The sequence below is a fragment of the Prenolepis imparis genome, unplaced genomic scaffold (genome assembly GCF_030444845.1).
Source record: "Prenolepis imparis isolate NDT839.2.m4 unplaced genomic scaffold, iyPreImpa1.0 SCAF_1, whole genome shotgun sequence".
NCBI lineage: Eukaryota > Metazoa > Arthropoda > Insecta > Hymenoptera > Formicidae > Prenolepis > Prenolepis imparis.
The window spans coordinates 14,123,987-14,140,451 of NW_028141159.1; the positions used below are offsets into that span (position 1 = coordinate 14,123,987).

At 27.2% G+C, this 16,465-nt stretch overlaps 3 protein-coding genes across 4 annotated transcripts in view; 1 reads left to right on the top strand and 2 right to left on the bottom strand.

Annotated features, from left to right (window-relative positions):
* Positions 1-103: 103 nt before the first annotated feature.
* LOC145943143 (uncharacterized) lies at positions 104-2,125 on the top strand. The gene is made up of 5 exons (XM_083050603.1): positions 104-1,141; positions 1,223-1,355; positions 1,428-1,466; positions 1,553-1,670; positions 1,738-2,125. The coding sequence occupies exons 1-5, from the start codon at positions 960-962 to the stop codon at positions 1,962-1,964; spliced, it is 699 nt and encodes a 232-aa protein (XP_082906729.1). The 5' UTR covers positions 104-959; the 3' UTR covers positions 1,965-2,125.
* A 541-nt stretch (positions 2,126-2,666) lies between these two features.
* On the bottom strand, positions 2,667-7,379 carry LOC145943911 (trimeric intracellular cation channel type 1B.1). The gene is made up of 8 exons (XM_083051859.1): positions 7,106-7,379; positions 4,967-5,123; positions 4,755-4,850; positions 4,471-4,559; positions 4,228-4,315; positions 3,980-4,100; positions 3,731-3,892; positions 2,667-3,633 (listed from the first exon to the last, which is right to left on the bottom strand). Exons 1-7 carry the CDS (start codon positions 7,224-7,226, stop codon positions 3,737-3,739), a joined length of 828 nt encoding a protein of 275 aa, XP_082907985.1. The 5' UTR covers positions 7,227-7,379; the 3' UTR covers positions 2,667-3,633; positions 3,731-3,736.
* Positions 7,380-11,088: 3,709 nt separating this feature from the next.
* Positions 11,089-16,465, bottom strand: part of Tk (tachykinin) — a 59,231-nt gene continuing 53,854 nt past the window's right edge. Inside the window, exons 5-7 of one of the 2 annotated variants that reach the window (XM_083051667.1) lie at positions 15,996-16,221; positions 15,004-15,237; positions 11,090-13,737 (exon numbers count right to left, since the gene is read on the bottom strand). In XM_083051667.1, coding sequence (XP_082907793.1) covers positions 13,727-13,737; positions 15,004-15,237; positions 15,996-16,221 — 471 coding nt within the window. In that variant the 3' untranslated portion in view covers positions 11,090-13,726. Of the gene's footprint in view, positions 13,738-15,003; positions 15,238-15,995; positions 16,222-16,465 lie in introns of both variants that reach the window. The other variant, XM_083051752.1, reaches the window with a different exon arrangement.

Consider the following 16,465-nt stretch of genomic DNA (forward strand, 5'->3'; position numbering starts at 1 on the left):
AAAAATTATAGAAGGATTTATAGACAGATATTTACAGATAATTTATATTTATATACTTCTAGTTATATGTGATATACATAAAAAGAAAGTATGTATAAAGATATATATACTTGAAAATGGAAGGTAAATGAAACTTAAATGCGATCTCCTCTCAAAAGACTTTCATTTATTTTTAATTATTCTTTGTGTCATTCATTTTTTCTCATGTCTTCTAAATTTTGTGTATTTGTAATCAAACAGTATAATGAATAAGCTTGCTGCAACAATAGTGACATATTCTTATTGGCATACATCTTCCAAGAAATAGTTTAATATAAATCTAAGAGCAAAATAATTAGTATTTAATATATATTTTGACATAGACAATATTATGATTGGAAAGGTTAAATAACCTATTTGGTTTAAACTATATTCTTTAATAATGTCAAATGTATGGACTGGAGACGACACTGAAAAATTAATAGCACTCTATGGACAATATCAGTGTCTGTGGAATCCATTCCACCCTGAGTTCAATAGTACATTGTCACGTTACAAAGCGTACAAGAAAATAAAAAACTCCATTAATATCCCTGGATTAACGATATGTGATTGTATTGAAAGAATTACAAATATAAAGAAAGAATACTGTTATGAATTATCGAAAATCACTGCAGCTATATTTTGTGAAAAATTATACGCGCCAAAAGCAGAATGGTTTAAAAGAATGCATGTACTCTTTTTTCCATATATACCAACATCTCTTTATAGTGATTTTAAAAAGGTATATGATGTAATGTAAAACAAATAATTATTTAAGGAATAGTTATACACACAGCCTTGATTGCCATATTTATATAATATATATTGTAATATAGCGATTATAAATAACAATCTCTTATAAAATCAATATTGTGATTTCCATTCATATTTAATATGTCATATCTATATTTGATATATATCATTTTTATATTATATTTATGGTACGAAAATGTGTAAATTTGTATTTGCAGCAAAATAACAAGCAAAAATTTAATGATATAAGTACTCAAGACAGTCTTTTGCATTCATCTTTTGAGAGATCAAAAGATGAAGCAGTTTGCTCAAATGATATCTGTGGAACGTGTGAACTTCAAGAGATCAAATTATCTTTAAAATTGAGGTTATTTGCTATTTATGTACTTATTTCGCGTAATTCTTAGGTATTACGAAATAAAATTATAATAATATTTTTCAAGCGCAGAGATACAATCTATTCTGCTTCAAAATCGCAAGATGCTCTCGTTCCTTCTGAAGCAACTCAAACAATTGATATAGCAACAGGGACTAGTAACGGTGTTATTATAGAGAACGAAACGCAAACGGATATATTTCATGTTAGAAATAAATATGAAAAAAATATAAATAATGCATACACAGATATTTTTAATAATATTAATATTATGTAGGAGCGAAAATACATTGCAGGCGTCATCAAAGAAAAAAAGGTTCACATGCTGAATAACAGCAAGTTATCTAAATTGTCAATTTCTCAAGAGGAAAGATGGAAAAAATATAAAATCTTTTGTAACAGGATCGTTCCACATATACGGATGATATTTCTGTAGAAGTGTATGGTAGAAGGAAAACTGAAGATAGCTTTGATATATTTGGGAAAAGCATAGCGTTTCAGTTGCGAACTATTGACATAAGTAAAGTTAATCATAATATGAAGTTATTGTCATTATTGAATTAGATTTTGAATAACTTATTTTTTAGAAACTGCTGTGGAATTGGAAAAAGAGATACAAAACTTGATAACAAAAACGCGATTAAAAACCTTAAAGTCTAAATTAATGGATTGGAATGGCAGCTCAATCTGCTGCTGTGATTGTAGCGATTGCAAAGTAATGTGTAAAAATGAAACTTGTAGTTGTGGCTTAACATTAAAAGAATGTTTATTATTAACAAAAATCAAAGAAAAAAAGAGTTATGGTTACAAGTAGAGAATTAATCTTGATAATATTGAGGTATTGGTATAATCGCAAGTAATATTTCTATATTTCTTAAATTATTATTTTTAAATATAAGTAACATATATTGTGTACACAGACAAATAATAAATTTACTAGTAAAATGTTAATAAATAATATGAAAAACTGGATAACATATGGCCTTCTCTGTTATGTGTATTTTTGTGATGAAATTTTTATTTATTTTATATATATATGTATATATACTGATTTATAATTAATGACATCTATACAATCTTTTTGTCAAACAAAAATTATATTTTTTATACAACGCTAAAAAAATTTATTATTATATAATCTAGAGTTGATTGAAGCTAACATGAATATTCACTTTAGAGATTATTGTAATCAATGTATTTCCAAAACTTCTTTATTTCTGAAAACATTTAGATATTCACGAAAGACTGATTTATATACCCCATGTTCCGATATTACTGCCAATACTGAAAATATATAATATACGTAACGTAAACTATAGATTTTCAGTACTGGCAGTGTATATCGGAACATGCCCATAGTATATTACAGTCATGTGTAAATATTTTTAATATAATTCATGCCACTCTAATGTAGTCAAATTTGATATTTGTAATAAATAAATATTTTACGTATATGTTTTAAAGTTGGATAATAAATAATTAGAATCTCTTATTAATATAATAAAATAAATAACGATTTTTAATTTAAATTCTATTTTATTACATGAAAATGTATAATATTTTCACAATTAAAATATGGGTATCCCTAATTGCAGAAGTACACATACTTGTTGCCGAGAATTAAAGCAAACGCGCTCATTTGATATACAGTGTGTATCAATATTTAAATTTAATAAAATAGTATAAAAGACATCTATTTTTTTCTCGCAATGTTCGTTTTTACATATGTGCTATTGAATACCTTATGTGATTCATGTAATTTACAAATCAGTGATACAATCATTTAACAAATTTGAAATTAATTACTTGTTCTATACATTTCTCCTTTATATAAATGTTATATAACAAGTAAAACAATTTCAGTATAATTTATTAAAATGAATACTTCAAATCACTGGAGTATATGTAACATGTATTGATACATTATATTAAAAGTTGGATATTGTACTAGAAAATATAATTTGATAAGAAATTTTAATAAAAATCAATTGTTAATGTTACACATAAGATGCACTATCAAAATTTGCAAATAGGAACACACTTCTGTTTACTGATTAAATCAGTATATATTTTATCGTTATTAATAATATCAATCCAGATTAAAGATAAATAATTATATAAATAATATACAATATTTATAATTATTAATAAAAATTTTACATAAAAATACGAAATTTCTTCATTAACTTATTAAGAATGCATAAAGAAAGAAATAAAGAATAGAATGAGATTTATAAAGTTTAGCATTAATTAAACTGTGTACATAATATTGTTGATATTTTTATAAGACACTCTTTGAAAACTGAATAACTTCCACTCTTAAAGTATATATGTATATTATTAAATTATTGTACTCTTCCACAATATTTGATTTGTCAAGAGTTATATATAACCCGTAGTCATCTGATTAGCTTAAAATAGTTTTATTTTAAGCCATCACATTTTAAGTAACTGATGGTGGTGACAAGATAGTGATACGTTTTCTGAAAAAAGAAATACAGAGATAACGTTCGATATATATTTTGACATACAAGTTTTATAATATTTCAAAATATATAATATCATGTTTCTTTTACATACTATTATTTAATTTGTTTTCTTTGTATCCGCTTTCTCATCTTTGGCTTGACCACGACCTAACAATTTAGCCAATGAGTCCCAAATTCCTCCCAAGAACAAGGTGCAGGACAGATTTTCAAATGGCACGAATGGATCATGAATGCCGAGCAAAATTGATGATAACTAGAAAATAATATTATTGTCAATTTTATCTTGTTTCAGCAATGTTGAATATACATTTAAGAAGAGATTCATGATATAGACATTTACCTTGAAATAGACAAAGAAGATAACAATACCAAAGTACACAAGAGCATGAGGTGCAGAAATGAGATCAGTCTTCTTATCCAGCACAAAGATAATCGATGCAACCATAGATGCTTTGGTAGGACTGTAAAAAAAAATTATTATTTGATATTATTACGTTTGTTTACTAAAAAATAGGATTATGTATAAAAAGTATATAATTTTTGTGTTTGTTCACACACACACACACATGAATTATGAATTTTACATACAAACTAGGTTGCATGAATTCCATTGCGGTTGGTGTCCATACTCCACGTATAAGACGCTCAAACAATTTTGTAAATCCAGCTGCATTACCTACATGTATAAATTATAATTAAATTATAATTAGACACTGTATTAATTTTTAAATTTTAGATTTTATATAATGCGCGTTTATATATAATTTCATTGAAATAATATGTGATATGCATTCTATCCAACATATATTCAATATATATTTTATGACCAACCTTTGAGCGTTCCAATCAATATCATAATAAGATATGCATTTGGATAAAGTTTTCCTGCATGAGTCACTCCATCATATACTTTTTTACACCTGTAATAATATCAAATATTTTTTTATGTAGATAGTTTAATTATAATATGCTAAATTAAACTCTTATTTTAAATAAATTTTAATAAATTTCTCCCTCTTATACACAATATACATAAATACAGTTTCTACATGCATATAAAGCATAGATGCAAAAGAATGTCTCAAAAGTATAGAGAAATATTGATATTTATTTACCTATAAATTTCTTTCATAGCAGCGCATACTACCTTTACTGGTAAAAATTTGGCTACCTTATAACCAATGTCGAATGGCGTGTAAAATATTACATACCTAAAAGAATTAAAAGATTTATTTTAATTAATTTTTGCAAAATTGATAATTACAAATAAATAATAGATTTTATAAAATATAAAGTACTATAGAAAAAGCACACAGTCATTACCAACCAAACAACAGTTGCGACTATCACTTGTGGTGTATTTTTCAGAGGTGCAAGAATAGGTTCCCCTAATAATCCATTGCATAGCATACCGCTTGCAAAGACAACTAACATCGTAGAGAGCCAACATGACAAAGGATGCTTACGAGAAAATGCTTGCGCACCTGAAACAAACGTATGTTATTACAATTATTAATTAGTTTTTACATATTGATTATATATAAAATATCAAATTCTAATTTTTGATGTTTATTTATTCTTATGCATTATAACACTTCACACACATGCATACATCTTTTAAACAGAAAAAGAAATAATTACCTAAAATTATAGTATAATTTAGGAATATATAATTTAAAAATAATGTACAAAATATTACTTTTGGGAAATGTTTCTATCTTAAGTTTTTAAAATGTATATTTCAAATGACTTTATTATGTTGTGGAATGTTGAAGATATATGCTGTTTGAGATAAGTCAGTTAAAGAATCCTTACAAGTCCATATAATATATACAGTATACATCTCTTATATATAAACTTTAAAGTAGCTATCAGTAAAAATAATACTACTACTATATGATTACAATTATATGATTACATCAAATGCATTTAAAAGAGTATTATAATAGAAAAACGTTTATCTTGGAATTACATAAATTTTTGTTAAACTCCAATCTTATATATTTTTTATTTAGAAAGTTTTAATTTAAAATTTATTTCTCAAAAAAAAAAAAAAAAAAAAAAAAATGCTTTTGTATATATCTGTGTGTATATTAAATTAATGATCAATCAATAATGAATATATAAATATTAAAATCAGGAGATATTAATATTATAAATTTTTATTTTATTTTAAGTTGTAAATATATATAATTTTATTTAAATCAATAAGACAAGAAAACTGCTTTTTATAGATAATAAACCAATCAAAATTTTAATAACAGAATTTAGGAATTAATAAATAAATTTTCTAATGTAAACTAGTATGTTTTAGAAAAGCTACTTTTGAAAGAGCCTTTATTTTGGATAGTCTAGCTGTAACTGTGTATGTGTGGCAAGGTGCATACTGAAATAGATCAGCTGGGTTGTCTATGTTATTGCCTTGAGATAAAATTATGATAATTGTGCCAAAGAGCAGTATAAAATCTGCTCTTAATTCTGATTTTGATTTTGAGATATATATGTTCCTTTTAATAATATAGTTTATAATTATTTAGTAATTCTTATATTTAAACTCTTATACAAATATGATTTTATAATTATAAAAAGAAAAAAGCAAAAATAATCAAAAAAATATAAATAATATAAAAGATAATATTTACAGATAGAATAAATATCAAATTATATCCATTAATAAATAATAGTCAAAATTATAAGTAAACAATAAATAATAGATATTTTTTATTATGCACAACTGCTTACATGTATTCTATGTAGCTCTCAAATAAATATAGATATTAAAATATTTCTTTAGTTATAGCAATAACAATTACAATATGTATAATATTTTAATCATATGTGCCATATATAATAAACTTGTGAGATAATATTACATAAACGATAGAAGTTTCAACGTTATAATTCTTAGAATTATTTGAGATATGTTTACAAGAAGTCTCGTTTTACGTTCATGATTAAATGACATGATAGCTCAATCCATTGTATGCCAAGATAATTTATAAACGAATCAATATTAAATATCCCTGCGATCAACATTAATGTTATCACGTGCTATCACGAACATCAGTCGTTTCGTGTTTTACGAAACTTCGAAGAATAATATATATAGTCGATACGTTAATTATCATTATTCATCTGATATTTCAAGGCTGTTAAAATATTCATCATTGGAATACACTTTGATTGTATCTCTCAACATAGGTCAAAGGAAGAACATCTCCGCATTTTCTGAATTTCTCGCGCTCTTCTACGCGGAGGAAGATTCGATCAAGAGAGAGGCAGAGAAGAGGAAAAAAAAAACTGGAAGAGATTATGTCTGTAAATATAAAACACCGCGACAGCGTGGGATGTGAACGTCGTCTCGGGAATAAGCGAGGTCGCGAGGAGCTATTCCCCGAGAGAGTCGCGGCATTCGGAAGAGCTCGCGCGTAAAGAGCGATTATAAATTTAGAAACGACGAGCTTACCGGGTCCCAGATCCTCCCTGACATGCAGCGTGCACAGTACGGAGTGCGCTATGTCGAAATACGGGAACATTTTCAGCTTGATGACCTGATTGGCCATGTCCAGGAACGCCTCGGGATCCATCGCGAACACGGTGGTATTTCGCTCTCGTTCGACAAACAATGAATTGCCCGATTTGTACGAGTCTCAGCCCCAGCTTCCGATTCAAACGTTCGCTGTCAAGCGCCCGCGAGCGACGCTAGCTGTGCGCTGTCTGCTACGACTAGCCGCCCGTCCCGTCGTCTGCTAGACTAACCCAACCTCGATCAGTCGCTTCTCGACTCACTCGCCTAGATGGCGGCACGTGACTGCTCGGAAGGCTGCAACAAGCCCCACTATAGTTTACGTCACGTACATTATATTTTCAGTACTGGCAGTAACGGCACAACGGCAGTAATATCGGAGCACATGAGGAAGATGTGTGGTGTAAAGAGACAATAATCGAGTGATTTTCTTCAGGTATGATAATCGATTATTAAATCCTTTTAATATATCATTCCTTCGAATACTCGTAGTACATTTTTTGGAGTTAAGTTCACTATGTATATGTGTCGTTTTTATTGAAACTAGACCAACACAAGCGCGCGCTACGCGTGCGCCATTCTTCGGTTTTATATTCAAAAGAATGATATTTAAAGAAAATAATATAAAGTTTATTTAAACTCGATTAATATTTTTTAATAGAAATCAGCTGATAACTGTGAGTGCTATGAAGGAGCAATGACGATCGACCAAGAGAGGAGAAGGTCCTTGGAGGCATATTGGGCGACAGCGGGGCAATTGTGAGGTATGCAAAATAAATATGTATATAATAACATTTCTTTTAAAAAACACATATATTTTGTTATATTTAAGTATCTTTATATATGTATTTTATTTGTTATTACAGGTAAAAGCATTATCTGATAAGCTGTGCACGAGTTTGACTGCGAAATTCTGGAGTGCCGTTGCTTCGCGCGATTATATAGTTTTCGTTTCTTATTCTCATAATGCAATGTACGTGAAATACGCGTGCAATTCACGTGTCGCGTCGGGAGTACCGTGTAAAGTTTCGCGTGTCGGAATGCGGTCTAAAAGTGTCGGGCGCGATCGTAATTATTCGTGTTTCGCGAGTGTCGTGAGTGCTACCATGGACCAAGAGAGGAGGAGGAGGCCCGGGGAGGCATCGTGCGACAGCGGGGCAACTGTGAGGTACATAAATTTTACTATGTATAATATCGTTTTTATTGAAATTAGAACAACACAAGCGCGCGCCATTCTTCGGTTTTATATTAAAAAGAATATTTAAAAAAAATAATATAAAAAGTTTATTTCAACACAATTAATATTTTTTGACAGAAATCAGCTAATTAAAATGTTAATTTACTAATTAAATTTTAAAATAAAAATATGTTTATAGAAATTAAAATAATAATGTTGTAAATAATATGTTATAATACTTTAAATTCGAATAATATTTTATGACAGAAATCAGCTGATAACTGTCAAAATTATTCATCGAGTTAAAAGAACTATAACATATATAAATATAACATTATATAAATATATAAATAAATTATATAAAAATATAAATAAATATATAATTTATATATAATTTATATAATTACATATATATGTTTACATATATATATAATTTATATAAATTTATTGTTTAAATTTTTATTTTGCATATACATATAATTTGTGTTTTTTATATGTTATAGATTATAGATCAACGCTTTGTACTATGGAGCACCGTATCGGTGAGTGTATTGCATGTATACATACATATATGTATAACATTATTTGTATATGTAGATTAATCGCCAGAAATTAATTAGAGCGCAATTCCGAAAAAGGAGTTAAGAAATTATATGTTAACTTTATATAAAAAAAGATTTAAGAAAATATGTATATGTTAACTTTTTTATTAAAACAATAAAATATATAATTTTCTAAAAAAAAAAAAAGAAAAACTAAAAAATATATAACAAGCAAATAAAAGTGTTATATATTTTCGTTTTTTTTTGTTTATGTACATTTACATATTCATGAACACGATTAAAAACTTTCTGGCGATTATTTCTGTGTTATATATTAAAATATACAAATATTGTGCTATTATGAAATGGCCCACTCTAGAAACAAAATAATTTCTGTTTTGCCCCGAAAAATTCGCAAAAACATAATACAATATTTTATACTGAAAATTTAAAAATAAAACAAAATGGTTTTGTATAAAAGAGTTATGTACAAGATCAAATCTTTAAGAATGCTCTCTAAGAAAGTTTCAAACCTCAATCAAATTTAAGAGAGAGCAATATTTTTATTTAATAATTAGTTTTTTAAAGTAATTTTTAGGTAATTAATAATTAATTAATAATAAATTTGTTTTAAAAATCTTTTTAATAATTTGAAGCATTTTACAGTCAAATTTGATTTATATTTTTCCCGCTAAAAAATGCGTAATTTCTTCGATATTTTTATAACATAATTTATTGAAATCGAAGTTTGCTTGAACTAAATATGAAGTTTTTGTACAATTTTAGAATTTATTAGCAATCTAGAAAATATTTATCCTATAGTTAATTATCGGAAGATCCACATTTTACCTATCGAAAAAGACGAAATCGTCAAATGTTCTAGTTCGTGATAGTTTGCAACATTTGCGATAATTTTTCTAAGAAATAAATTCGTGATCGTAATTTTTTGATATATCTATGATTCGCAGAGCAGAGATTCTTCTCTTTCTAATGAAGAACTATAATTATATATATATTAATATATAATTTGCAGATGAAGTTATTATTATTAACAAAAACCAAATTTTATTGAACAGATTATTCAAAATTTTGTTATTACTAGAATAACACAAGCGTGCACCATTCTTTGATTTATATTAAAAAAAATATTTAAAAAAAAAAATAATAAAATTTATTTAAACTCGATTATATTTTTTGACAAAAATCAGCTGATTAAAGCGTTAATTCTAAATACAGCTAAAAATTCATCGCTTGTTTTCTTTAATAGTACATTGCTTGCAGATTATTTTTATACCAAACAGATATGAGCGTGCAAATTCTTTTATTTAATACACATAATATAAGTTTGCACCGTATAGGGTAATTGAAAAAAACAATCGATAAATTTTTGACTTTTTATAGAATATTTAAAATCGATACTTTGTAGCCGCGGATCTTATATGGCGCTGACTTATGTTATGTGTATTAAATAAAAGAATTTGCACGCTCGTATGTGTTTGGTATAAAAGTAATCTACAAACAATGTACTATTAAAAAAAACGAGCGTTGAATTTTTGGTTCTTCTTCGAATATTAAGAATCGATACTTTGTAGCCGCGAATCTTATACATATTATTTTTATACCATACAGATACGAGCGTGCAAATTTATCTATCTAATATACATAATAAAATTCTGCGCCGATGAATTTTGGGCTCTTTTTAGAATATTAAAAATCGATACTTTGTTTCCGCGGACTTTATACGGCTCACTTATATTGTATAAAAATATGTGTATTAATTAAAATAATTTGTACGCTCGTTTCTGTTTGGTATAAAAGTAATCTACATACAATATTCTATGAATTGTTTCTTTTAAAGTTCCTTTTAAAGTTTATTTTTTTCAAGAATGGTTAAAGAAGATATATTCTTACGCATACATTGCTTTGTTTATAGTATAAGATATCAAATCGATATCAGAATAGATTATAATTAGAAAGCATCGGAGAGATATAATAATTAAATATTTATTAATACAGAGATCAATTTACATAAATCAAGAAATAACATGGTTTTGCATGGTTTTGCAATAACACATGCTCTTTTATTTAATAGCAAAAATAAATGTATAAATTTATATGTATATATATATATATATATATATATATATATATTTACGTGTGTATGCTAAATGAATATAAAAGGGTACTTATAATGTGTTTAGAAAATATGTAGTTACAAATTATTCATGACAGCCATTTATTGATTATTTTATTGTTCATGCTAATTACAATCAGAATTCGCAATATTTTTATTATATAGTTTTAATAGTGAGGTTAATAGGGGGTTTCTCGTAAGCTATCTCACTCAATTCTTCTGGCGGATTTAATAAGATTTACAATACACCAAATGGAAGGTAAATTCCCACTTCCAATCAGTTTTACATATAATTTACTCATATTAATCTTTCACATTTCTACCTTTATAACATAATTAAAGATAGGACATGAATAAAACATTGTGGACTATAGAAACATTAGAGCCTGAAGCAATTTATTGTTTTATAACAAGATATGCAACAAACATAGATACATAGCAACATAAATCTCACATATTGCATGATTGAAATTAATCACAATATTCACCAGAGAGAGGAATTTGTTAATATTCTTATTATAATAGTATTATAATTGTGTATTATCTCATTAAGGTTTAAAAAATATATGTAGAAGTAAAAATTAAACATAGAGCAAAATATTTTAAATAAGAATCATGCTAAAGATGAAACTGAGCAGAGTGTCTTACTAAAATCGAAAAATTAAATTTTATCTCGAATTAGTTGGCCATACGAACCAATTGGCCTTCAATATCGTTGATAATTCTCGCTCAAAGACGAAAATAAAATGACACAGACAATGATCGAGAACATAACCGTGTATCTACAATAACATTTTATCGATTAACACACATTCAGAGAAAAATATAATTCCTATCTATATGTCACGATGTATTATATATTTATACATTATTCAATCTTAGCTTACACATCACCTGCTCCCAATATTCTTTATTTCTCGAAATAGAGGACGTGAAATCATATTGTCATATAATTGCGCCGATATATGTGTATTCCATAAATTAAAAATAAATCTCTTGCCCTACACATTGGACCTCTATACAGGGTGTTTTATAAAAGATTTAATAGTAGAGATGCATTTTTTCATAAACTCTAAATCGATTTTTCTTAAATGATGAAGTTGTATATGTATCAATAAGATTTTATTTATGCTATTTTAATTACAAAATTATTTATAAACATTTGAAATTTCTGATAAATTTCAAGTATGTGTAAAATCTTGTCCTGTTGTTAAAAAGCAATGTTATTTTAGCTAAAAACTTTTATTTTAAAAAATTTGTCACTATAATATAATTTAACATTGAAAATTTAAAAATTATTAATTACAATTTTGATTCAAATTTTCCGCATTAAGAACTAATCTTTTCTAAATTTATTCAAGAATATATCATTCTACTGATAGCTGCTTTTTACATTACACCCTGTATGAATTAACAATAATACTGATGTAGGCATCCTTTGAAAGACATTGCTTGCTTGTACAATCGTAGCTGGCAAAATATATTTCTGTCTTATTTAATTTTGCTAATTACATCATCAATATAACGTATTTTTCGCAATGGATGCAGGTTGCAAGATATAGATCGTAGACGTACAACTATAAATGAAATTTTTTTATAGTTATGTTAAATATTAATCTAAAAAGACATTCATTTTTTTATTATTAGCAGATATTTGTTTATGTGTATATCTTTTGTTTGGATAAAATACAGAGATTTAATAATGATTCAATAATAATACGTGCTTAACACAATGCTTGGTTTAAATCAAGTTCTATAATTAGCATAATATAAGTTATATAATTCAATACAGACTTATGTCTTTTGCAATAAAATTTATGCTAATCTCAACCGATATTTTTTTATGTGTTTAGATTAGATTTTAATTGATCAATGTAATAAAGAAATATGTGTTCAATATAATCAAATCATAGTCACACATAATTATACAAGATCTCCGCCAATCTTAAACAACATTTATTTGGTGCTTGTCTAAAAATAGTCTTGATAATTATAGGCAAAATCTATAATAATAGTTTATATACATATATTTTTAATAATATTTAAACATTTCAACAGTTAATAGTTTAAATATTTAAAATTATTTAACAGTTTATATACACGTATTTAATTTTCTCATGGTTTTTACGCAGAAGAAAAAGTTATTCGTGAAATCGCAGTAAACGTTTTGCGGGATACTTTGACACTACGTTTATGAAATGTTGCTTTGAAGCTAATGAAACGTTTGCTGTAGAACTGTTTTATATATATTTGTTTTTGTTCATTGTGTACACACACATTCTGAGTTTATATTTCTACCTTTAATTGTAGACTACTCTACGACTTGCACCTTGCGGCCTGCATCCATTGCATGCAGTTCTGAATTTTATATACTAGCGGCAAAACATAAATAATATAGCGTAACAAACAATCTCATTGCCAGATTAGATCAAGATATCGGTATTTAAGATATTTCTACGATATGTAAAAAATATCCTATATCGATATCTACGATATGTAAAATAATAATAATAATAACAAAGCTTTTTATTAACCAACTAAAATCAAATAAATCTATAAATCAATAGATGACAGCATTTGCATCCATCATAATTGATAGATGTGTCTTTTTCTTCACTTTTAGATTTAGCTATTTAGGTTTAGCTCGGTTTAATTATGTATTTGGAGAAGATGTTTCGTAACAGTTATCGTTTCTAAGGGCTGTTGCATTATTGTGAATCTGAAACATAAAGCAAAAAATAGGATTTATAATCTCTTCTGAAAGGAAAAGGTTGCATTCTAATTTCAATCGTTCAGTATAATTGTATTATTGCGTGAGAATTTTTGAAAAGAAACTGTATCTTAAAACAATTCTAATTGCTAATATAATAGAACTATTCATTTAATTTATTCAATAAAAAATAATCTTAATTATATTGTTGGTATAATTCATATTTATCGCTTAAAATACAATACAATGATTCACATATTTATATGTTGTACATTTAATATACATAAAAAATATTTATATTATAACAATGACATCATAACAATAACACTATGACATTAACAAAGAAATTATGTGTAATTATAGATAAACGATTTGTGATAATTTGAATCTGAATAAGTTCTTGAAAAATGTATTGTTTTAATTCTTTGTTATTATTTTGTTTACAAATTAAAATGTGATATAATGGAGAGTGATAAAATATTTATAGTTTAAAGATTAATGAAGCTTTTTAAGGTTAATGAATCGTATATATAAATAAAACTGGACTTTATGATTAGTTAAACTGTCATCCCAAAGTTAGCATAATATAAAATTTTATCGTTTATTTCGTGCAATCGTGTATATACAATAGCGAGTAACTTTTCGATGACAATATGCCGCGGAGAAACTTTTAAAGCAGACCCTTGCGTCGCTATTGTCTCGCAGTCGCTAGGAAGATAATCCGCAGCTTTGTTTTAAATGTCACTTGGTACCCAGTATGCAAGGAAAAATATTTTCACAGCATCAATAGCGCGGAATAATTCGTAAACGGACGATTACAAGTGTTAATCATAGAATGTAGCAAAAGTATATAATAGAATTGAGAGGCGTAAATAAGCTTTATCGACAGGAATAAAGTATATCGATAAATATTACAGAGAGAACATTGGATGACAATGTTACATGCAGGATAAAAAGATGTAGAATAATTATAATATTTGGGTATATATATATCAAGAAATTTATCCGAGAATAATATATGATATACAATATTTATCATATATTATATTATAATATTAGGAAATGTGTTAAGAAATATTTTTGAGAAAAGATAACGCTTATTTTTCTTTTCTTTTTCTCTACAAACATATTATACATATGTTAAGCCAGCTTTATATGAGAAAGATTAAAGAAGCACAATTATTCATTAAAATATGTATGAAAGATAGACGAAACGCCAAGAGAATCGCGATGCAAGTGTTTGATATCAATTGGCTGATCAGCTGGTCGAGTTACCTAATATTGCTGGCGAATCCCCATCCACGCCGATCCTTTCGGTGTTATCAAACACGCTTATGAACGGGCTGTCGTCTTCGTACGGGGCTGTCGCCCATTTTTTGCCTCTTACCCCCACAAACATTCCCCGTAATTCCCATCGTGGATTTTTCTTACCGCGCATCTCGAAATATCGGAAGGGTGATCGTTTTTCGAGCTGGCACGAGGCTAGAGCGTTTCTTCTATTGCTCGTTCCTGCTCGAGGGAAATACACAATATGGACGAATGTGACCATTTCGAGCTCAAAATTGCACGGTGTAACATGAGCGAAAGGAAAAAAAATTAAAACAAAAAATTGTCTACTATTTCAATATAGTGTTTGGCTCGGAGGTACATGAATAATAAAATAAACATTTGGGAAACCTTCGTTATGCGTTCTTTCTGCTGGAGATAGATTTTATCGATTATCGTCTATTCGTGTTATGAGAGTTATTGAGGAAGCACTGAACTATTTCACAAAATACTCCAGTGTGTACGATAAAAACGAGAGAAAATACTTTATCAAGCTAGTGCAGAAATTCTAATCAATTTGTTTATTCTTATTGACAACCATAATAAAATTCACGTTTGCGGATATTCTTCTATTTCAACTCAATATCAAATAAATACGTTTTCAACTTCTGAACATCATATAAAAAGAGAAACTTCTGTTAATTTTTTATATCTACAATTTTTATATTAAATTTTATATTAATAATAAGTCTAATTTTAATATATTACACTAATCACTGCAAGATGAAACTTCTGACATAATTTTTGAAATAATGGATCTCAATTAATAGTTAATTTTTAATTTTTAATAACTTGAATAATATAAAATTTAATTATAGTATGCAGTATGCATATATGTGTTTATTACAAAATAATAATAGTAATGTATATCAATGAACACGTTATACAGATGCTTTCCTTTTTTCGAATATTATAGATTACATTTAAATTACATTGATTACCTTGATATTCATTTGATGATCTTTCAAAGTCCATGCCAGTATCAAATCTTTGTCCCGTATTTCTCTTGCCTCTCATGCCTTGAAAACCCATAGGTGCCCTTTTATCGGAATCTTTTTTGCCCCTCATTCCTTGAAAACCCATTGGTGCTCTCTTGTCGAAATCCATGTCAGGATCCATATAATAATCTATGTAATTTTCAAAGGCATTTTTCTTGCCTCTCATGCCCTGAAAAATGATTAAATAAATAATTAATGAAATTTCTCAAAATATTTTCTGTTTTTATGCTATTAGAACAACACAAGCGCGCTATATACATAATTTGAATATTTTGTTTTCAGATCAATGTGCTGTGTACTACAACTCCGCTATTGCACGTATTGGTGAGTGAGATTTGTTTATTTTATAACATTTCTACAACGATAATGGGAGTGTATGAAGCTTGCGTCTCATTTCGTGGAAACTCCTAAAT